We start from the raw sequence: 25598 nt of genomic DNA on the forward strand, positions 1-25598 counted from the left end.
ACGAGCCGAGTATTCGTTCTGATGTGCATTGTGTCGTTTTCATAATGTCCATAAAGTCGCAAAAATCATTAAATGACGAGTGCTCTGAAATATTTGAGAAGAGTTACTCAGTGAGGAGTGACTCGAATGAAAGCCTCTCCTGGTGAGTAGATTGTGATGTATTCGAATTCTTAGTCATCTTATTAAAATTAAGGTTAAATTCTATGAATAATATTTATAATATTAATATTTATAGTGATGAAGACGAGGATTCCTTATCCAGGGAACTTTTGAAGAAACTCACGCCGGCCGTGCTCAGCAAACTCAGGCGTAGCTTTAAAAAAGCTAAAGAGAGAAACGCAGCGAGAGATATCGAACGGTAGTATTTAAATCTTTCGTCGCCCGAGGAGTCTTTAGCCTGCAGTGCGGTGGTCACAGGGAGTTATTGATAATTGCAGCCGAGTAGAGGAGGTGATGCGAGCCGCCGCGGCAGAGGAAGGCATAGAATTTGCGACGCCGGTGACGAGGCAACCCAACACCCTGTACCTGGACGAGACGAGCTTTGTGGCAGCCTTGGAAAACATTTTTGGTAACATTTTTTTTTATAATTTAACTAGGCGGACGGAGAAATGGGCCACCTGATGGTAAGTGGTCACCACTGCTTATAGACGTTAGCTCTAAGAAATATTAAACATTCCTTACATCGCAAATGCGCCACAAACCTCGGGAGCTAAGATGTTATGTCCCACTTGCCTGTAGTTACACTGGTAAATACTAAGTATTGCTGATTGGCGATAGAATATCTGATGAGTGGGTGGTACCTACCCAGATGGGCTTGCATAAAGACCTACCCCCGAGTAAAATGTATTATTCGTTGTACGTACTGTAAGGTTGTATATAGGTTGTATAATCCATTGTATACTTCGTATTATTTGTTCTTAAATATTGTAAACACTCAGGTCATCACAAGTACACAACCCATGCGCACCAGCTTTTCCAAGTATTAGACGCGTTTGGTAGCGGGCGAGTGTGGTGGAAGCAGGTAGTAGCGAAACTGGTAGCAGCAGGTGCTAGGAGTACGACCTCCAGATGTGAGAGATGGAGCCCCGTCAGGATTGGAGGGATGATGAAGCTGGAACACTGTAAGGTAATCCTGGAAGAAAGATTTGAAAAACGATTTCATGTTATTAAATCTCATTTTAAAGGATTCCCAAAGCTTTTAATGTGCATTCTCGTATTCGCCCTTGCTATTTATTTGCAACAAACTCAAAACATATATTTTATTTAAGAAAGCTAGTGTATCTCAATCAGTTCTGAATCACCATTTTACAAGATATGTAAAGTTGTCAGATACTCCTATTGAAACTAGTTTATTTTATATGAAAACGGAGAAGAAGTTGTTTATTTCAGAGGGAAACGATAATAAAACTCGTAAATATAGAGAGAGAGCACTCTTTCTGCTACGCGGCGGTGACGAGGGGCGGTCGCGTGGGAGTGTACAGCGGAGAACTGCAGCTTCTAAGCTCTTACGAAGTAAAATATATTGTATTGCATTTATTTACTCAGGAACCATCTACTAATTAGTTAAATATATTTATATACTGCTAAATATAGCTGTAATACAAATTAGAATTAGAAAGTATATTTAGTTTTTAGCAAGTAGGCATGTATCAATTTATTGTAAAAAGAAGCGGCAATAAAGGCTATTTTATTTTTATTTATTTATTTTAAATACAGCTGTATTTCTTTGTATCGTTTGAAGATTGAGTCAACCATTGGAATTACAGGTGCGAGACATAACATCTTAAATCCCATGGTTTACAAATTGTGGACCTTTAACGGCCACTTGATGGTAAGTTGTCTCGATCGCCCAAATATTAGCGTTGATAAGATGTATGGTTAATTTCTTAAATTGATATGTCCATTGTGCCTTTTGCTACACTGCCTCCCTCACCCTTCAGACCGGAACACAACATTACTTGGTATTGCTGTTAAGCGGTAGAATTCGTATTGGTTCTGATGATAATGTGAGGTTAAAGTTTTAATTATGAAGCCATTATGTAGATATTATAATTTTTTCAGGTATTTTATCACCGAACAGGAATTCATCGTCGAGTCAAGAATTCTTGGATCACAGACGCTGTTTATTTGAGTGTATGTAAATAATACCTATTATGTGTTTTGTCCAAAATAATTGTGACAAATACAAGTCCAGATTCATTTGTTATTAAAGAGACATTTCAAGGACGTGTAAATATTGAGTTAACGTAGACAAACAACAGAACAACAATAGCCTACCCAAAAGTTAAAAGAAATGCTTAATAGAAAACTGAATTTCTTATCATATTTTGAAATTATCTCTTTTCTAGGACGTACAGTGTCTGTTACTGTCAGCATCTGATCGCAGCTTGGCTATATACGATGTGACCACTCTGACGCATACGCCACTCTACTGTATCACTGGATTACCGAACATACCCACAGTGAGCTATAATCTTCAACAGGTCTTAGTTTAGATGTTTTAGGGAAATAGTAAAATCTGGTGACTCATGGATATTGTTCAGAGCAGATCTTGAGAGATTTGACGTAGACTTTTTATTGGGATGGAACTGGTATATGAGTAGTTATTCATAGCAAAACTAATTTATGCAATTTCTCTACACGCTGACCATCTGATGAAATAAAAGGAACAGCAAAAGAGCTGAGTGTAATAACAATGTCTATGCTCATAGAACATCTCATACAACTACATCAATGGTGTAACTGTATGAGATAATCATCTTCATAAATGGTGGTACTATTTATATAATAAAGATTAATTATAAACGTTCAACAGGCCATATATTTATTATATTTAGCCTTATATATGCCTATATCAGTTCTAATACTTTCATTTATATTATCAAATTGCTTCAGTGCCTGACATACAACCCAACCATGAATGCCGGTAACGAGTCCGAGCTGATCTTCGGCACGGAGAGAGGCGATCTCACAAAAGTCCGGTTCCTACAGCCTCGTGTTTCACTTCTTTTTATGAAGTTGCCAGATAATATTAATTACTACTATTGGATGGTAAGTTTATATTTATTATGACATTATATATACCAAGTAAAGAACACTTTAACTAATATTCCGCTTAAAACCTTTTTTCACTTATACTTCTTTGATTGATACCAATTTTATAGTTATCTACTCTTAGTGACATACACATTTGCAGGAGCTCTTCAATGCTCCCCATACATCCTACTGCAGCATCACAAATTGGCGGAAAGTCCATTCACGCTCTGTTAGACGCGTGAGACACGCGAGAGATGGCGATATCGTACTGTCCTGCTCGCACGACACGTCAGTCAGCGTTCGTTCGAGACATGCTCTCGGAAAACTAGCAGATTATGTGTTTAAAGTGCAAAGAGTGAGTTCTATTGAAATATTTTTTAACAATCTTCAATGAACACTGGTTAAAACTAAAAGACAACATGCTTTAGTCACGAAAATTTATATATATTTTAAATATTTTTCTGCCAAAAAAAACTGACTTACAACATAATATTAAGGATTTCAACATTTAGCACCTATATCATGTATAAAGTATATAATGTGTATTCTCTAATTAATTTTAAGAAATTTGACCTCATATAAAATATTAAGATGTCTTTTGCTTTAGGGCGTCTCCTGCTTCCATATGGTGCCGTCGCTGCACATGTTGGTGACAGGAAGTCCGGACGGTATTGTTCGTTTGTGGGAGAGTCCTCAGAGCTCGCCATTCGCGTCTCTTTCTATTCCTGGATCACCAGCTGTACTTGATGTCGCCGTCGTCGTCGCTTTAGAAATTATCGTTGCTTATTGCAGTAATTGTGTGAGTGTTTATTAGCATATTTTATAATTTAAATGGTATAAGTTGCTTCGAGTTTTAACTTATGTAGCCTGAAAATCCAGGATGAAAATTGTTGTTTAGTAACACGATAACAAAATAAATAGTTTTATATAAAGCTTTTTAATTATAGTATTTACATATTTGGGATTTGTATGAAGAGTGCCTACTTCAAACCGTCAAAATCAAGTTCCCTTTTCTTGGAGTGTTGGGCAAGAGGGTGGAGTTCGGAACCTACTCAATACATCCTGGTCAGTGACATCCTCTTAACACACACATTATTATTTGTCTGACTTTGGCTCGGAAAACAAAGTTTTGTTTATATGTTCATGCTAACACCGAAACATGAGTTTTGGTTACAGTTAAACATCAATTCTTGTAAAAATTTACTAGTATTTATTCATATACGTTACGAGTAAATAATTCAAAAGGTAATGTTATAGTTAGTGTCACAGAGTTTAATTTATTATATATGTATTTATAAAATAGTAATATTTGATTAATTTAGGTCCTCCCCGAAGAGAAGAAATGGATGAAGATGTTCAGGATATTTTAGACGCGACGAGTTCACGGCGTGGTTCGAGCGTGTACCGAGGTTCCACGGGGGGATTGATATTAATGACAGAACCAGCTCAAGCTTCTTGGGATCAGAGGGGACTGGAGCAAGATCCGTAGGTTCATATTCGAGCCCATTTTTATGATGTAGGTCTTCTTAGTTAAGAATAGATAAAGGTTTAGTTTTGTCGGATAATTCAAATTATGACGGATGATTCATGGTTACGTGTATTTTATGATATGTGTATAACCACAAAAGTAAAGTCATTCTATTTTTAATATTATTATAAAGTAACGATACATTTTTGAGTGTTCTCGTTTATGTAGGTGTTGTTACTGTCGTAAACAATAATTATTATTTCTTAAGGAATAAGGCATAATATCTGATTTCAATGTAATATTTCTGCTTTAGAGAAAATATCCGATTCAATCGTTCCGAACTCTTAATAACCTGTTGTGACTACGTCTGTATCATCGTTCTCCGAGACAACCACGGGTCTCCTCTGCCTCCACCTGGAGACACACTGAGAGCTAGACGACCTTCGTTTTGGGAACTACCCGCTGATTTAATGTGTTAGTATTTACATTTCTCTGTCTGGTCATTCACTCGCTTTGAATCACACCTGTGAGCAAGCCTATCTGCGTAGGTAAGTACCTCTAAGTCCCTACTTATTCTTACACCTACCACACAACTGCTTATAAATCTAAAGTTGACGCTATTTTGAATCTTAAGTAGTAGATGGTAGCCATATAAATTATTTATTTATTTCAGCGCCAATAGTACCGGTGACTGCCAAGCCTGCGCCACCATCACCGAAGCTCCTTAAACCAGTAGCGATTAAACAATCAACACAAGATCTCGATGAGCTCTTAGAGAAAGCAGGTAACCTTACCAGTCATAAAACACAAACAGCTATTCACAGCAATTAAACTGATATAAATTTGAATGTTCTTGAGACTTCTTTACTAAATCAAACAATATTATATTACAGGACTGAGAGGAATATTGGAAAAGGACTTTGTATTAATGCAAGGTCTCAAACATGACTTGAACAAGAAATTGTACGAAATGGAGGCAAATAAAGAAGCCGTGAGTAGCAAGGACGTGCTCATAATTATGTTTATTTAAATACCAGCGTTATTTAAAATGACAATATCTATGTAATTAATGTAAAGTCAAACATACGCGCCATTGTAACGGCTTTGGAGCTGGAATGTTAAAAAAAAGATCTATTATCTTTATCTTTCGACGTATTGAATGCTTTTCATAATAAAAAAAAAAACAAATAAATAAATCATTAGCAAAAACTGCGTGTGAACTCCTTCCGGGTCGTGTTGGTTTGGCTGTGCTATTAGATTATGAGAGTGAGGGAATAAATAATGCATCTGCACAATATTATATGTCCTGTGAAGTTGATTAGAGATTGAGATTGACTGAAGTGTTCGCCAGGTTTTTGAACACTTTGGACCTTTACCGTATAAATTAATTGCAGGTCTTGCAGGTCTCTCGTATACTAAATATAAACTTGTAATTCTACAAAGCTACGTAAGATAAAATCGTAATTTTACAGATTCGATCAGCGGTGACCGCCGGCGCGCCGTACCTCGCGCTAAAAAACTACGAACCAGAACCGCTACCGACATTTGAAGATCTTGCAGAAGAATGTTCACGGGTCATGAGGTTACACGTGTCTGATTAATTAAAATAATAATACGAAATTTGATGCTCAATATTTTACCGTCGATAAAGAAAGTGTACTCTACCTCAGCCACCTGATACAGATACATACAGATTTACAGACATCGTAATCATAAAGAGTTAACATGAAAAGTCTCTGGCTGTGATTTCAAAAGAACTGCTTTTTTTTCTGTATAAATATATTATATAGATATTATCGCAACGCTGTCTTGTTGTGACCGTTACGTCTTTCGCTATCTCCATGCACATGAAAATTCAGCGCTGCTTGCAGCTTGACCGGGTTTGAATTCGAATCTACAGTTAAAATTCATTTATTTATTTCTTAGTAATAATAGTTACTTTTGTACTGAGTAGTAGGGTATTATGCAAGCTGAGTTACTATCTACCCGGCAGATATTCTACCGTCAAATACTAAGTATTGTTGTGTTTCAGATTGAAGGGTGAATAAGCCAGTGAAACTACAAGCACAAGGGACATAACTTCTTCGTTCCCAATGTTAATGGCGCATGGGCGATTAGGGAATGTTTAATATTTCTTCGCCAATGTCCTCAGGCGGTGGTAGCTGTATACCACCTGGTGTCCCATTTGCGCTCGTTCGCCTACTTATGTTATTAAAAATAAAATAAAAAAAACTAATTCATTCTTCTTCCCCACCAGACTGCTCCCAGGCTCCAGCGTCATCGCGTCGCCGTCGGGAAGCGAGTTCTCTTCGCCGCGGAATTCGAAGTCTTTCAAATTATGTAAAGTGAAGAATAGTACATAAATCGATTTATCAGTTAAACATAACAAGTTCGTATTTGCAAAGCCATTTAAATTTTAATCCATTTTGTTACTTGTTAAAGTGAATTATTTAGAAAACAATATTAATCTTGTTAATTATATTTTTTTATAATTAGAGTGTGACCGCAGCTTCGTCTGCATAATTCAAAATGTATTTATTAAATATACAAGCATTATACTCACTTATTGAAAGTTTTATAGCTTCCTATAATATTATGGCCTGAGAACAACTTGCAAAAGTAACATAAAATTTGATAGAGTCATTATGTAATCTCATTTCAAACAAACATATTTTTCAAATAATAATATTTAATCTTTTTTCATAGACCTAACAAACTTTGTATGATCGTCTGATATTTGATATAATAAAATAAAATCGTTTCTACTTCACGGTAACACATCTTTTCCTTTTCACCAACTAATACATACATATATACAAAATAACCCCTAATACTTGTAAACTAACGCTAGTAAATTAACTCGACAATGGAGGGTATATTTATACGATGGATATGATGCAATTATCCATATGAAGATTCTGACATAAATAATAATTAATAACAATTACAATTATCTAATGGCAAAATAATCTTATTTATTTTTATATTGTAACTAATATATTGACCTACAAACAATTTTGAATAAAAAGGGAATGACTCCTCTGAGAGGTGGGAGCCATCACCCTCCCAACTTACTCCAAAAACAGTGTCGAGTGCTCACTCGTGCTTACCTGCATCAGCCTGTATCAGAGTGTCACAGTTTTTCTCGCAACTCAGCGACTCTAATTTTTATTTATTTATTTATTTTATTTTAAGTGAATATACATTTTATTTATATTGTACTGTATTAAAAACGATGTAACAAAAACCCTATTGGAATTATCCGTACATCGGTATTCGTTGTCAACACTTATAGACTTAAAACTATACAATAATAACAAAATAAAATATAAAAGAAACAAAAAGCAGGTACATAGCAAATAAATAATGTTACAATTAGTTGTTTATTTTTTTCATAAAACAGCGATAAGCGAATTGGCGCTGTGACTATTCATTAACCTGCTCAGAACAACATCGCTTAGAATAGCGTATACAGGTGTTCCATGTATTGTATTAATTATTTTATATTTGCAAAATATACATCGAGTTTTTTCTTAATGTTTTTTACATTTATTTCCAGTTTTAAATTATATGGCAGACTGTTCAATAATGTTGGTATAAGGTATTCTAAGGTCTGCCTACCGTAGGTATTATTACACCGGGGGACAATAAGTTTCGAGTTTGTTACATTTCGTGTTCTTATTGGGATATCAGTCAATGTTTTTAAGTCTTGTTTAAAGTAGTTTTGTATCAGCAATGTATGTTTAAGTTTATCATGTATTGGCATGATTCCACAATAAGAGAATAGTTGATGATAATTACTTTTGCACTTACTTTTAATTTTGCACGGTACAAGGGTTTGTAATAGTCGCACTTGAAGGTGGTAAATTGCGTCTAAGTGTGATTTACACGTTCTTCCGTAGCTACTGAAACCATATGCTATAATCGACTCTGCAAGTGACTTATATAATAATAATCTTATTTTGATTGGGATATTATTTTTTATAAAAGAAAATTTTGCCAACATTGTACGTAGTTTATCACATACGTTGTTTATGTGTTCTGTCCACTTAAAGCGATCATCAATTATAAGTCCAAGGTATTTATATTTATTAACTAATTCGACTGAGTTACATCTACATGTCTTTAGTTTGTTTAGATGCAAACATGTATGGCTATGAGCAATCAGTTTTGGAGATACAGTGCTTCTGTTTTGGCTGGAGCTGATATACATAAGTTTAGTTTTACTAACGTTTAATACAAGGCCTGCGTCATGAGACCATTTTGTTAGTAAAGTAAAATCTGTTTGTAACTCTGTGAGCGCTGTATTTACGTCAGTGTCCGCTGCTATAAGACACGTGTCATCAGCATACTGGTAAATATGACAGTTTTTAACCAAGTTGTTTACGTCATTAAAGTACGAAATGTAGTGTAGCGGTCCCAGTACTGAGCCTTGCGCCGTGCCTTCTGAAATTGAATTTTGTCACTGTATTCGTTACCAATTTTAACTTGATACGATCTATTTTTTAGGTAATTTTCGCACCATTTTTTCATGGGCCCTCTTATCCCACAGTTATCTAATTTCTCTATAAGTTTATCATGTCGTAATGTATCGAACGCCCCACTATAATCGATAAAGACAATTAGCACATGTTTTTTGTCATTTAAATATTTATTGATACTATTGGTGAATTTAGACAAGAGTTGTGATGTACTTTTTTGAGACTGAAATCCATATTGTGTATTGTTTATTATATTATTGTCTGTGTAGAACTTGGAAATTTGGTTACCTATGTATTTTTCGACGATTTTATTTACAGTTGGCAGAAAAGTTATGGGTCGGTAATTTTCATATTCTTTTCGGCTTCCTTTTTTATGTATAGGTCTAACTATACCTGTTTTCAGTTCCACTGGGTATTTTCCTGTTTTTACAGTAGTGTTTATGAGTTTTGCTATGACTGGTGAAATCTTGTTTCCGATGGCCTTTAAATCCGATGCTCTTATGCTATCTATACCGGGTGCCTTATCGCATCTTATATTGTTTATTATATTAAAAATTGAATCAGGTGTTGCTTTTTGAAATCGTATTGATACATTTGCAGGCAAGACATATGTAGATTTATCTAGTAACGGAGTTTTTACAATTTGATATGATATTTCTGACATTCTCACAAAATATACATGCAATCCTATTAGCTATATCTTTAACAGTAGTAATTGGATTATCAAGTGCATCGATTATAATATTATCCAAAGAATTTATTATCCTACCGGTAATTTCGTTAAGAATATTCCATAACATTTTTGGGTCTTTATTGTTTTTGATGATTTTTGCTCTTATTTGTTTATTTTTGAATTTTTGAATTATATTATTAGCATGATTTCTTGATTTATTATATTTAAGTTTTAAAATTTTATTTCCTGGATCTTTTAACCACTTCATAAATAAATTATCTCTATATACACACGCTTTTTTAATTATTTGATTGAATGTTATATTGGAACGGGTATAATTATTGGGTAGCTTAAAAATCGGGGCGAATCGCCTTCACTATCGCCAGGTTTACTGATGACCCAGGTAACCCAGGTCCTCCTATCAGCTGCGAATCAGAACTCGATCAATGGGCTAGAGCTCTAATACACTATCCCGAGAACATTATGCACTTGGAACTTCCAGGGGGGATTGCTCGCCAGAAGCGTCGCTCCAGACCAAGACACCATACAGTTACCACGTATCACCCTGTGGTCTCCACAGAAGCGCCTGGTTTTGAGCGGTGATAGCGTCAACTCAAACCACCATACGCACCATACACCTTCGAGCTCACCACACCTACGCATAGGTAACGGCATGGTGACTCCGCCCCTACCACGTTGGGAAAGAGGTGGCCAAAGCAGCAGTAGCGTAGATGAGCTTCTGATAACCTGTGTTACTCACCTGATATAAGATAATATTTAGCGATTGTTCGAAACGGGTTCAACAAACAATAATTATCAAGTGCTATCATTAAATTAGCAACAAACACGCAACAACTGTATTAAAAAAGTATATTTTATCAATTGGCTGTTTTTAGAACATTTGTGACATTATGACTTACAGTTTGATAACGGACGGACGGCCAACTGAAATACGTTTTGGAAACTAATTTTTACCGAATATATTTATTTTTTACTTTCATTTTTTTATATTGCATGGGAAATCTATATTATTAAGACTACGGGGTTTTATTCATTTTATAACAATGATAGTGACGGGAAAATTATCAAAGATGAACGTTGAAGTGTTTAAAAAAATTCTCGATCCGCGCCCTTTATACTCAGTTTTGAAAAGTCGCCAGTACTCACAAAACGCGGATGATATATTTAAGTTCTATGATGACCAGCCGAGCCACATGCTGGAGTTAAAGGAGAAATATCGCACCTTGGACGAGAAAGATTACAACAGATTTATCAGCAAGAGGGCTATGAAGAGGGAACCGGCGTTGACGAGACAAATAAGTAAGTACTCCATAGAATAACATCATAATATGATAAAAATTTAAAAGTTACACCCTGTAAATGAAAAGTTTTGAGGATTACATAATGCTATTTTAATGTAGGTGGGTTTTACACAAGTGAAGGTACATTTTCGTCCGACCCATGTAGGTTTTCTTACAAATTAAGCATATTCTAATTCAGTGGTGCTCGCTCGGGCTTGGACCTTCACGTATTCAGTCCACTTTGCTATCTCAGCTTTAAAAATATTTATTATTTAGCCCACTTGATAATGTTAAGGGTGTATATTTGACGTTTTTTGTTATTTTTTGTACTCTACTATCATTTTTTAAATATGTGTGATATCAGTTTATTTATTGCCATAGGGCGCCACTTCACGTAGGCTTTAATTTTCCGCACACGACGATTGGTAGAAGACATGTTCGAATATTATAAGCTTCAGGTGCTTACATGAGCGAAAGAAAACGTCTTTACCGACGATTTTGGACAATAATCTAATAAACTAGTATTTGCATTGTTCGTTCATAATTGCTGTTAATATTCATAATCGCACTGCTGTAGCGATATTTTAACATAGGAGCGCAAAAAGTTCATATAGTTGGAATCTACAATACGAACCGTTGTCAACTGCACTGTTGTCGAACTTGTATTTGTTTCGTTTTTGTAGAGCCGTTTGAAAGAAAGAATAATATTTTTATTCGTAAGTTAGTAGATCTCGCGAAACAAAATGTCTTCGATTTTTATTGTTAAGATGTTCCCATTATAGTAGCATTCCGGAGTCAGAAGGTTGGCAGGGTTCCTTCCATACGTCCAAAATAAACGGAGTCAAGTCTGATCTCCGGATCCGGTCGGATTGCTATAATTATACTTAATATTCTGCGCACTTTATATTATTTTAAAGTGATAATCAAAATACTGAATTTTTATTTGATATATGAGCCTACCAACTAAAGTATAGTTTGATTAATATTAATTAAACATTAGGGCGTGTATAGATACTCTATATTTATCATCGATGGAAATTAAGAAAAAGTAAAAACTTTTAACCTAATTTTCCAAACGTGCCATTTTGACGCTTAAGATTTTCTTCCTTTCCACTAACGATATTTATTTATTTTATTACGTAAAACAATAAATTAATATTTATTAATATTATATCAAAGTATTACAGCTATTAAATTACTTTAAAAAACCTGTAACTGTTATTATATGCGATACGAAGCCTCTTCTGATAACTATAATGAAACAACGTGATTGTGGTATTAATGTTATTAAAAACATATTTCTTTATTGTGATAAGAACTTTTACTTTATAGAAACTTGCTTCGAGTATTAAGAGGAATTTTATTTATTTTTTATATTAATTATTTATATGTGAATGAAAATATCGTGACGTGTGTTAACTAACCCAACCTAACAATTATTCTTGGTCACTTCTTCTTAAGTCTGAGGTGTTTCTTTTCGAACTGGTGGCTGATTTTAGGCTTATAATAGCAGTTTCAATTTGAACGGAATAATAAACATATCGTTGTAGGAATAGACGCGCCCGCAAGTACCAATCTCTTCAGTTCCGGCCGGCGTGTAGAGACCCACCCATCACCCAAAAATGAATATTTCCAGAGTCTTTGTTTGTGCTAATGATATTAAAGCTTCTAATATTGTTAATTTGTAAAGGTTTTATGACTTTCTAACTAATGATTAACATTCAAGTGTGAATTGGAAGAAGAATGATTATTTAAATACATTGTTTTTTTATACAATTTTTTATAGCATTAAAAACAATTTTAATTCCGATATAATGAGTTTTACGGAAAACATATATATAAATAAAATATTACATAATATCATAATTTTCAAATGAATTTGTGTTTCTAGGAATACTTTATCATTCAGTAATTGACCCGTTATCGGGTGACCTCGTCTCCCTCCCACTCTCATTCATGCAAAATTTCATACACCAAGAGCTTAAGAGTTAGCAGTCACCTTGACTCGCGTTTGAAGTGCAAGGCTTTCGTGTATAATAGTTGATTTAATAATAGTAACACATGGAAGTCATACCTAACCAAACCTAACCTTAAAACATTTGACTATAAATGCACTTTCTTAATATATCTGAAAGAATATTTACTCTATTGTTATTATTGCTTTGCACTTTAGCTTTAATTAATAAAGTATCACCTGAGTATTTTGTCTGTGAAACGTCTATTGGACGCTCTCAAATGCTACCACGTCTCACCGCCGCCGACGCGCAAACTGTTTTCATATGTCGATACTATTGTATTATTAATTAAACTCTGTTTTCATTTATTTTACTCGTTAAGTACTCATTGGTTTACTTTAATTAAAATAAAGCGTCCCACATCTTTCATATTTTTTTCCCAACGTATTAACTTTATTCTTATGTTGTATAATTAAATAAAAAATACTTGTATTGTTTTTATTATCTTACAAAATGAAAGCCAAATTTTTTATTTAATATAAAAGAGTTTAGCTAAAAGCATTTAGATTCGTAAATAAAATTTTCGGACCTGAGAATAAAGGCAAAAGAAACTCTACACAGTATTAATGTAAAATCAAGATCATTTTCTCTTGATTCTAAATAATAAGTATAAAATACAATTTTAGCCTTAACACGTTAGGCAAGGCAGCTAGCTCTCGTAATATGAGTTCATTGACCGGTTGGGGTCGTGTTTTCTTTTCAATTATCATTTAAATTACAAAATAAAAATAATTCTTAGAAAGCGAAATTCAAGTTTTTGCAACATATTTAAAACATGGTCACATCCCTTGTGTGTTATCTTTTCAGCTTTCGACCAATAGGAATATTTCCTCAGTATATTATATAAATCATGCTTTTATTAAACCTTTTATTTCTTACAGCGACCCTTTCTTATAATGTGAGCAAGGAAATGATGTCACTAGCTGAAGGCATGCCCAACGAAGCTATCTTCCCATTCACGCGCCTCGAAATGTCCACCAGGAGCGGTGAGAGCTTGGTGCTGGAAGAGAAGGAGCTGGCAACCGCCCTACAGTACCTCCCATCTCAGGGGTAAAGGTTTAAATAGCTATATCAATATATCAAATTCATAAGTATAGTATATATCTTTGCTATCTACACAAAGACTATAAAAAATATATATGAAATATAAAAAAAGTCATAAGTCATGTAGAAAGAGGTGTGTCTAAGACATTTTCTCTGTTTTATGACTCTCATATTCCGATGGAATCAGAATACCACCAATAGATGAAGATCGGCAACTTTAAGTTGTATTTGCACAGATGTGATCCGAGGCACGCTCATATATCTCATTTTACAACTTGTAGTTCTAAGACTGCGTTGCTACGTTACGAATATAAATGTGAGTAAATTGTAGTAAAATCATCTCTGTTTAAATTCCGTTTTTAGTACACCAGAAGCCTATGTTAGAGTAGGAACTTTGTATAATAAATAGTATATACACATAGTAACAGGGTGGCCACATATGACGAGGTAACGACGACTGTTAGACCAGACTAGTGGTAGAGTGGAGACTAATATTCACCAAATTCAGCGTAAGACTTAGAACACCATCCAGCCACGTGGACCGGTGACCCAAAGAAGGTGGTGGACTGAAATGAATGCGGATATAAAAAAAGTTATGTTTATTTTTTGAATAATATAAAATATGGATTTGTTTGTAAACTATTAGAGTTGGAACTAGAAGATAGGTATTTATATATATAGATTATTATCTAGCGAGCTGTGGCTATGCTCTGAGTTTTTCTGAACGATTGTATGAGAAAATATTTGAGTAATAATTGAATCATCACAATACGTACGAATGCTATCAACATAGCCCAATAAATAGTAAAGAATAAATTTATTGTCAAATGATGTCGACGCCTTCAAATTAGGTGAACTTACGATTTTTTTTAAAATATTAATTGCTCTTTAATTACATAGTAAATTAATGTAAATATATTATTTTTGATAATGTGTAGATATGGCAACGTTGAATAATATGGTTAATTTTTTTTGTGTAAAACAAAAACAAAATGTGTAAGGATAAGAAATGAGGAGACTACCATATAATGTGTGTATAGCCTTGTTTATATCACTGGAAAAACTCGTTACGCGTTTCCCCCACGTGGAAATTGGGAGGTATGTGAAACTCGCCAATGCCAAGACGCCAAGTGCGCCCGGTATACCGGAATACCCACTAAAAAACTAGTGGTACCGTCTCCGTCTTTTCGGTGGCGCCACGGGATCGTTTTCGCATGCTACCGTAACGAAATGCATGCATAGCCTATTCCAACCACAGTACGAAACAAAATATAAAGAACTTTGAACTGACGTGATGTCGAATTGGTCGTGATTTTCTGTAATCATTGATCAATGGTTTCATTATGAATTCCTAAAATATATATATAGCTCATATATCTCATTTTACAAGTTCTTCCGATAGCTTGCCATCCCTGCTGAAGGAGCTGAGGCAATTCCAGCAAGACTTACATCGCCCCCCTCCTCTTTCCCGCGACGTGATAGTCACTAACGGCGCTCAGCATGGAATCTATCAGTGCGTTGAGATGCTGATGGACCCAGGTGATCCCATCATTACCACCGAATTCACATATACTGGAATTCATAGTGCTGTAAGTTGTATAATCTGTTATTCGTATGTCACTCTACCAAAATGCTGAATTTTCTTTGGTTGGAAGCACTTTGTTTTCTAATTAATGTCAATTTGCACCAATCAGTAAATTGATGATTTAAAAAAAGTGAATTAATAGTACAACATGCAACTTACTTAATAATTGTTATAGTTGAAGCCGTATCAACCGGAGATAATCGGAATACCAGAAGACGAAAACGGTTTAATAGCAGAAACATTGGACTCCGTTCTGAAAGAGAGGTTAGCGCGTGGTCTCAAGATGCCACGTCTCTTGTACTTCATACCGACTGGCAACAATCCCACTGGCACCGTCATAAGCGTGGAGCGACGACGACAGATATACGAGCTTGCCTGTAAATATGACTTCTTGTTAGTGGAAGACGACCCTTACATGTTCCTTAACTATAATAAGGTAAGCCAATGGATTACTCACATTTCTTGTTGTGTCACCACATCTTTGGCCTTGTGGTATTTTTTATGTAGTTAGGCCGACTGGCGAATGGGCCACCTAAGGTTAAGTGGCCCACGCTGCCCATTGACATTTGTACAAACCTTGGTAACTACGATGTTACGGCCCTTATACCTCTAGTAACACTGGCTCACTCAAACCTCAAACCGAAACGCAACAATACTAAGTATTGCTGTTTGGTGGTAGAATATAATGTGGGTGGTACCTACCCAAACGGGTTTGCACAAAGCCCTATCACCAAAGAATCTGGCTAGGTTATGAGGCCTCAGGCCCCGGAGTTCGAAGTTTTATCCCCGGATACTTCAATTTTATGCAACCTTAATGCTATTAATAGTAATGGCAACAACACGACTACAACTTTGCGAAATAAAAACAATGATTTTGAATGTTTTGTAACTAATAATTCTTGTTCAGTTCAGATACTTGAATCAGTTGTAAACATTTTGTATTCTTAATCAATTACTTAATATAAAAGTAAATCTTCTAATTTATCCTGCAAGAATCATGTTGCATTTACGCTGAGTGTATTTTGAATAACAAATATAATATATATGATAAACTAAAGAAACTTCATAACACATTTTGAGAATTATTTATTACGAAATTAATTGAACGGTAAAATATTATATCTAGAACGGATTTGTTTAAAAAATACGCTTTCTGGATTTATCTTAATCCATGCAATGAAGAATCTAAGTCAATAATCGCTTCGGATATGGTAATTGTAAATGAGTTTCCTTATCGAATATGAAAACGTTTTATACGTGCCTTCTATGACGTGAACGTTCTTAATCTGATATTTAAAGATTTGTGTGTCTTAACTTTATTCATTAGTTAATGGGCGGAGTATTTTTTTTGCTTTAAAATGAAAATATAAAATAATAACATTTATTTTGCATTACTTTTTTATATTATATATGCTTTTCTGAGTGTATATTGTAATTCCAAAGTCAATTATCCTTATTTTTCATATTTATCAAGCATTGACACCATCAAATATTTTATTTAATTGAACATGTCAAATCTCCTTAGAAATGTGCCACACTCTCTAGGAATTAAAAATATCTCGAAAGTTACAATTTGTTCATAATCTTGAGTGTCTTGTTAAAATGATCTGCTAACTTAAAAATGTAACATCGAAAAGATTACAATATAATAGAAATTCTACTAAAAGCACAATATCCCACTAGTGTGCCTTATTTACTTTATTTAAAAACTTTCTACAGTATGTAAGTGTGATCTTTGCCTTTTGATATCACTTTTAATCTGCTTCTATGCTGAAGATGGTAACTACTCGGATATCCTGGATGATTAAGCAACGACTACTTTAAAAAGTAGCCTGTAACATTTTTTTATACAGAATAATTAGAGTCGAATTAATTAGTGGTAGGCCTTAGTGCAAGCTCGTCTAGGTAGGTACCACCCACTCATAATATATTCTACCGCAAAACAGCAATACTCAGTATTTTTGTTTTTCGGTTGTGGGGTGAGTTAGCTAGCGATTACAGCCCCAAGAGAAAACATCTCAGACCCACAGTCGGTGGCGTATTGGGTATGTGCTAGTGCTTCTGTGGTACCTTATCTATATTATTAACAAAACAAATTTACTTTTAATAAATTTATTAAATTAATATAAAATAATAATTAATTAATAACAAAATACTTTAATCAATTTCTGATTTGCTAATATTATTACAAAAACAGTTTAACAATGATACGCCTGACCGTATAACGCGCTTCTTCCCGCCAAAAATTGAATGAATTTAAAAGACGTGTGACAGCTTGACGCATGACGTTCAGAAAGTCACACTAATTCTCCTTATAACATCATAAAGAAAGAGTTAACCCTACCAGATGAGTTTGGTTCAAATAAATATATTTTATCAATTTGAAGATAATACAGAGATTCTTGTACTTTTTGTTACGATATTTATTGCGCAGTTGGACACGTTACCTTACAACATCAATGTTTATGGAACTGTAAGTACAGATACAGATATTAATATGATTAAGACCGCGGAAGCAGATGTCAATAAACGATAAACAATTTATACGCTTAGATAAAATGTTTCTTCCGCGTTCCAATAATAATAATCCGTTAAATAACTTATAAGCAAATTAATGATTCATGATTTATTGTCTGATGTACAATATAGGTTTTAACAACAACCAGCATTATTTACTTGACTATATTGTATTAACACCAGAACCCGTGAAAGTTCTATTTAAACGCACAATTTTTGTCTCTTAATCTACTAATAAAAATTCAATAAATGGAGTTGAGTACATTGTTGGCGATTAAAGTGTCGCGCAGGCTTTATTATGTGTACTGTGTTAACATGCTAATATCAATATAACCTATTTATATTTCCGGCTTAAATTATTGTATACCTCCTTGTGATGATATTGTCCAAGCCATTAAGGTCAAAAATATTCATAGTACGAACAAAAGGCCAAATTTTGTAAAGTTCAGTGAACAGTCGACAAGGAACCTGCGGGGATTATACCTCGAGTACCCGATAAAATTACATTTCATTTTACCGTTTTTTATTTTTAATAAAATACATATTTATTAATTATTCACAATGTAAAATATAAACGAATACCGACTCCACGTTTTGTATTCTACTCGTAATAGTAGTTAGTATACACGTAATCTTGGATAAAATAATCGCTTTATCTAAATCTAAATTGTTTTTTCACATTAAAGCTAATAATAATTAGAAAATGTAAGATAACATTTCCTTATCAATGTTATTTATTAAAATTATATAAATCGCATTGTCTCCAGGCCTCGATCCCGTCGTTTTTATCCTTGGACGTTTGCGGCCGAGTGATCCGTCTGGACTCCGTGTCGAAGGTGATCAGTTCGGGGCTGCGGGCCGGCTGGCTCACCGCGCCCACCGCGCTGATGCACCGCGCTGAACTCCACGCCCAAGCGGAGCTGCTCCACTCGTGTACCCTGGCTCAGGTAATTACTCTTTCTGACTTCTGACCTCACATTTGTATTCGACAATTTTAATCAGTTATGGAAAGTAAGTCATAATGAGATACAGGACGGCTGTGTATTGCTAATGGTAGTCCGCAGGTTCTACCTTAGTTATGGATTCAATACATTGTTGTAGCTCGCTGCTAAATAGTACCGTAGAACATCAACTCCTTTGAATGTTAACCGCAGTTTAAATTAAATTTAAATATAGGAATGAGATATATGCATATAATTATTTGTTGAAGAACGCTTAACCATGGCAGGTTAGGTTAGGCTTCATCGTGGAGAGGATCGTGATGGTGAAAACGTCAATACATAATATAGGTATAATATAACGGGACCCCTTTCTACCAGGAGAGCGAGTCACTGGCTCAGTTTCTTGATATAAAATAAAACCAGCGCTCAGCCTGATGGGGTCATTATACTTCAGATAAGTTGAATTAGTAAATATAATAGTCCCTGACCATAAACTGGTCCGGCTATCATTAGCTTTTGTTATTCCGTCAAGAAGGTCGCGTAATCAGTATTATTGTTTAAAAATTGTCATAATCGTACGATGTTCTTAAGTGATTAAAATTACATGTGCGATAATGGACATTCGCTGTGCGTTTTAAGTTATAAACGAAAACGAATGAAACTACTTCTTGTGAATAAAACATTTGTTATCTTGAGCGCTTAATTTCTAGATTGGAATCGTTCTAGTTTAGTAGTTGAATGTTCGTTATGAAGAAATTATTAATAGTTATTTTGTACTTAAATTTTAAGCATTTATAATATATAAATATAGTTTTAAGCTTGTTCTAGAAATACGGGCAACAATAGTGCTGTAGTGATTCTGAGGATTATTCTTGATTAAAGTATTTGCATATAATTAAAAAATAATTTAATTATTATTTTATCGTGAAACGCATGTGACCTTGTAACTAATACTTTCTAATCTCGAAGCGATTTCTTATCGTTTCGTTGTTTGTAATTAATTATATCTGATGACGTCACTGGGCTTAGTAAAAGAAAAACCGCGACATCGGATTGGTTGAAATTAAGCATTCGAAAAATTAAATATCAACAAGCTATAATCATAGATAGTAAGATTACTATAAAATACTTATAATACATACATAAATATAAAAATGAAACTACTATTATATCTATTACATAATATATATAGAAAATACTCGATATCCGAGAGATTCGGAGATCGGTATTTCCCCTCGACGCTCGTCCGCCGACTCTTTGTGAATCACACGCGAGGACAGCTATCGACCATGGTTCTATCATTGCTCTTCAGAACCTTTGCCATCATCTCTGAAAGCCTAAGATAAATGTACAAATGATATTGCTTGTCGCGTATAACAGTACTAATCGATTATTTTGGGCGACTTTTTAAGGTTTTGGTTAGACACTGTCCAAAGAATGCTTCTGGAGAAGAAATGAATAATGAATAAATCAAAAGATTTATGTTATCCTTTGTTTTAAGAAGGAAGTATGAATTTATTATTATTACATTTATCATGATAAGATATGAAATCGATCTTTTCCTTATTTGATTTCATCAATTCCAAACGTGACCGGCCCACACTCCTGATAGATTACAATATAGATTGACTATAATATAGATCTTTTATTTTAAAATATTTTGTACAAATAATTATTAAAAGTTGTTTTATTGACAGATTTTATCGTTCGCTTGATCGCAAATGAAAGCTTACGTCGTTCTATAATAAGAAACATAATACAACGATTTTTTCTTATTACAGTTTTATAGTAGGTTGCTCTTTTAATATCAAGTGGAATGCAACAAAGTTTACTTTGTTTGTCATCAATCACAATCTAATGAAATAAAAACCGTTTATTTTCAGACAATTCTCCTACAATTATTCTCCAATCGTAGCGCTCTCGCCTCTCATCTGCTCTCTACGCGATCCTTCTACGAGCTACGACGTAACGCCCTGAGTGCTGCTCTGCGCGGTATCGAGGGCCTCGCAGACTGGTCTGAGCCCAATGCCGGGTTGTTCCACTGGGTGCGTGTGCGCGGCGTAGAGGACGTTTATAATATGGTGAGTTCATCAATATAATAATTGATACATCGTGGAAAATCTATAATTAAGTAACTCAAACGTCAACGGTCTAACAGATAATCTTCCATTTATAGCATAAATTATTATTTATATAAATCTTCATTACACAATTACTTAAAGTAAAATATATTCAATAATCATAATATGTACACAGGTACTTTCGTTTTATTTTTAATGTTTAATGTTTATTTTCCGATCAAATGAAGGTGGACTCGAACCGAATGCATCTAATAAACAAGGGTATCCTAAATGCATCAAAATAAAATAATTTAAAAGGCTTAAAACTCTCTATTATAACCAAATATATAAACATTTGCGCCTGTACCGTGCTCCTTCATGTCGTCTATCGGCGCGACAAACGAAAATTGAATTTAATTTTTTGTTATTGTTATTACAGGTATTTCACGTCGCATTCCAACGAGGCTTGATATTAATACCCGGACAAGCTTTTCTTTACGACAGCGGCGCCACCTGCCAGTATATCAGATTAGCTTTTAGTAAAATAAATGTGAATAACATGGAAACCGCAATACGCTACCTAGCGGACATAATCCGAGAGGAGCAAAAACTTGTCAAACAACCAAAAAGGTTAGCTACTGAAAGATAGATGGCGGTAGCTGCTCAACAAATAAACAGGAGCTCCTTAATTTTTTTGTGTTATAATTAAAATTGACACTGATAATAATTTTAAAATATTTATTATGTTTTGATGATATTAGAAATTTAGCCAAAAGTTATTTATAAGAGATAATTATGCTGACACACGTCATGTTAATGATTTATCGTTTGTGAATACTTAATGTGTGGGAAAAATCATTATAAATATTTGATATTAAAGTCGTGATTTTTCTAAAAGATAAAGAGAAATTCATTTTATATTATTAGTGAGACAGTACGTCATGATAAAAAGCTGATATCAAGAGGACACAACTGGCGCTCGAAAACGGTGTCAGCCAGACATCAAATTAGAGATATCACTGTTTAATCAAGATTATTTAATTTCAGTTTTCAACAAGAATGCCGTTTTTTATATAATTGAGAGAATTTATTTTGTATTCCTAAAATGATAAAGCGCCTTGCGAGCGCATTGAAACACTAAAATTAATGACAGATAGCTGATAGTAACAAATATTTTTTAAGTAATTGTCATAATGTGTCATACTAGTTTGTGGTTTCGGAAATAATAATTGTTAGGTACAAGCATTTATTACACATTATATTAATTATAGTTAGGTTTAATGATTATCTTCCTGTTGAGTACGATTATTATATTATATTTATTGTAAATTTAGATTTTAAACAAAATTATTTTTTATTTTAAATAAAATAAATATAAAAAAATACAAAACTAATACTCTGTCCCTATGTCCCTTTGTACGCTTAAATCTTTAAAACTACGCAACGGATTTTGATACGGGTTTTTTTAATAGATAGAGTGATTCGAGAGGAAGGTTTTTGTATATAATACATAGACAATATAGTTAAGTAACACTGATAATTTTAAAAGTTTCTAATGTGATGTCGTAAATTTATACATTTTTGCGCTTACATTGTAAACGCTGACTGAACCCTACTAAATAGATCAAAATAATGTACTACAGAATTGTACACCTCAAAAATGTCTACAAAAAAGTCCACGATGGTATATGTCTATCTCTTAAAGATAACCAACAATAAACATTTTTTTATCGTTTACTTTTTACGAGAAATAATGGCTTATTTTCGAAGCGATTTTAAGCAATATAACATTAAACCTTATCCAATGAAATACCTTAAACACATTGTTGATTTAATATTGATCTATATGGCCCTTTACAGCATATGATTTAAATGAATATTTTCGAAGATATTACAGATTTAAAAATTGCGGAACGTAGCGTTTGCGGTGGTACCGGCCGGTCGGGGCGGCGGGAGCGGGCTATAGGCACGTCGGAGGCCGCGGTTCTCCCTGTAGCACTTTGAATTTAGCAGCGATCGGACGCGGTTATTATCGGAGCTCTCTAGCGATTGAAATAACAAACCATACTTCCATACTAATATTATTTTTTTATATTATAAATGCGAAAGTAACTCTGTCTGTCTGTCTGTCTCGCTTTCACGCCTTCACGCTACAATAGAGTTTGACATTTCGTATATAGGATTCGTATATAGTCTGGAAGACCGGCATTTTTGAAGTTAGAAGCATGAAACTTTATTTTTGAGCTACTGATTAAAAATGAGTAGATACGTATTTAAGCGTTTCTTGATATTTTAAGCCTAAAGGGAAAAATAGGTGTTAACATTTCGTATTCAGGTTAGTCTGGAAGTCTGACATTTTGAAGTTAGAAAGTCGAAATTTTATTCTTGGGCTACCGATTAAAAATGAGTTGATTCGCATTTAAGCGTTTCTGGATATTCTACCCTAAGGGCTGAAATACACACCAATGTGGTATACAAAGAGGTCTTACATTAACGTAACATTTTAAGTTAATTTGTAAATATATTCATATTCTACGCGGGCAAAGCCGCGGGTAACAGCTAGTTTGGTATAAAACGATCCAGCCTCAACCCCCTAAATCATCTTGGATTGATAACAGACGGCTTGAGAGATCAAACTTAACTATTATGATGGGTCTTCGTTCTAGACATATTCCATTGAATAAGTTCGCATTCTTAATGAGAAAAATTAATTCCCTGAATGGTCTTGCAACGTGGTAGAAGATGCCTTCCATATTATAATGGAGTGTGCTCGGAAAGAGGACTATACACAAAATATGTCGTTTAAATCGCAATTAAAATCATGTGTGGGATACTTAAATAGCATTTAGTTGAACCCAATACAGAAAAAGCTTAATGATAGGATAATGTAATTATATAAGTACTACTAACTAACTTAACTTTAATTACTTTATTGAGTGGCATATTCATTTTAACGAATAAACTCTTTAAATAAAGAAAAAAACAATATCATACATAATATGATACAGTTGCTTCAAGGTATTGCTGGTACGCTACTGCTACTGAGTACTAGATGGCGTCACAATCCCAGCGCTGGCTTGTAAAATATATCAATTTTTCTGTTCAATACCACAACCGGTCCTTTCATGGACTTGTTTTGCTTGCTGTCAATATTTATATATACATATTTAATACTTATAAAAATATCGTCCTTTTTTTTAGGTCGTGAAGTTAATATTAATTAAAGAAATATTAATCATTCCTCATATCACAAAAGAGCCACAAATCTTACGAACTAAGATGTTATGTCCCTTGTGCCTGTGGATGCACTGGTTTACTCACCCTTCCAACTGGAACACAACAGTACCAAGTATTGTTGCTTGGCGGTAGAATATTTGATGAGTGGGTGGTACCTACCCAGACGCGCACAAAGCGCTACCACTGAGCTAGTTGTTATGTTATATTATATATTTATATGTCAGCCGACGGCGGACTTATACTGGTTTAGTTATTTGCATGCTAATATTGCAGACACTAATTTGAACTTGTTAAATGTGATTTATTTTAAGTACAAAAACGATGGATGGATTGTGTGAAAGACGATATGGCTGGAAATAATGTTACTTGCGATATGACATCAGACAGAGAAGTATGGAAGAAGAAGACATGCTGCGCCGACCATAAATAAAAGTGGGATAAGGAGAGGAGGATGATGATCTGTGTTTATTTAACTGTTATTATTTTTTTGTACTGGGATTTATATTTGGTTCTAGTACTTGTAAGGTGTAGGTTAAGTCAATTGTTTAATTTATTTCATTATTTTATTGCAGTATATCTCTTATTGTCTTTCTGCGGTGCTTCCTAATAAATTGTATATCTTTCTTTGCTCTGTAGGCATAGAAGCGAGTGCAGTATAATTATCGCTCATTAAATTTTATTATATACTTATACTTAAATTATTTTTATTAAGTTACTAGTAAGTACGTATTAGTTGGCAAGTATATGCTACTCTTAGTGGAGTGTAAACCATATACGCCATTGCAATTAGTAATTTAAAGCTGAGAAAATGATTTTAAAAATATACATAATAATCTATCCTCCAATAAATAGCTACTTGAGTTAATAAATTTTAATAACAGTCCATGTTTACTTCTTATACATGTATCTAAGTATCATATAATATCACTAAAAATCTGACATATAGCATAAAATTGTAATGATAGATGTGTGTTCTGGAGTCATCCACTCACAAATATTAATTCAGATCCGTAGCCAATTACGCAGTTTTTGAGATTAGTGCATACAAATTATTCAACTTTATAATATTCGGGTGGATAATAGATAAAAGATATTAATACTATACTTTAATGGCATTCAATATTAAAAAAACTATTTCCTCCAATCTGGGTAAGTTAAGTCTGGTAACCTTCTGTAGTTAAATTCCTCAAATACTTTTTGCTTTGCCAATTAATCAATTAAAATGTAAGTTTTCTTAACA

The 25598-nt window shown here is 34.0% G+C and overlaps 3 protein-coding genes across 3 annotated transcripts in view; all 3 read left to right on the top strand.

Moving 5' to 3' along the window:
• The window catches only part of LOC113403710 (uncharacterized), a 134864-nt gene that overhangs the window by 107970 nt on the left and 1296 nt on the right, over window positions 1–25598 (top strand). The gene's annotated exons all lie outside the window — the stretch shown is intronic.
• Window positions 45–7005, top strand: LOC113403715 (uncharacterized). Its single transcript, XM_026644294.2, has 17 exons — window positions 45–142; window positions 236–358; window positions 438–568; window positions 939–1126; window positions 1390–1512; window positions 2062–2133; window positions 2349–2462; window positions 2896–3051; window positions 3197–3391; window positions 3644–3835; window positions 3984–4101; window positions 4359–4521; window positions 4818–4978; window positions 5178–5288; window positions 5398–5495; window positions 5977–6086; window positions 6762–7005. The coding sequence occupies exons 1-17, from the start codon at window positions 45–47 to the stop codon at window positions 6865–6867; spliced, it is 2259 nt and encodes a 752-aa protein (XP_026500079.2). The 3' UTR covers window positions 6868–7005.
• Window positions 10718–21837, top strand: LOC113403713 (kynurenine/alpha-aminoadipate aminotransferase, mitochondrial). Its single transcript, XM_026644293.2, has 7 exons — window positions 10718–10978; window positions 13856–14024; window positions 15421–15607; window positions 15779–16039; window positions 18888–19067; window positions 20945–21142; window positions 21561–21837. Exons 1-7 carry the CDS (start codon window positions 10723–10725, stop codon window positions 21768–21770), a joined length of 1461 nt encoding a protein of 486 aa, XP_026500078.1. The 5' UTR covers window positions 10718–10722; the 3' UTR covers window positions 21771–21837.

The sequence above is a fragment of the Vanessa tameamea genome, chromosome 23 (genome assembly GCF_037043105.1).
Source record: "Vanessa tameamea isolate UH-Manoa-2023 chromosome 23, ilVanTame1 primary haplotype, whole genome shotgun sequence".
Taxonomy (NCBI): Eukaryota; Metazoa; Arthropoda; class Insecta; order Lepidoptera; family Nymphalidae; genus Vanessa; species Vanessa tameamea.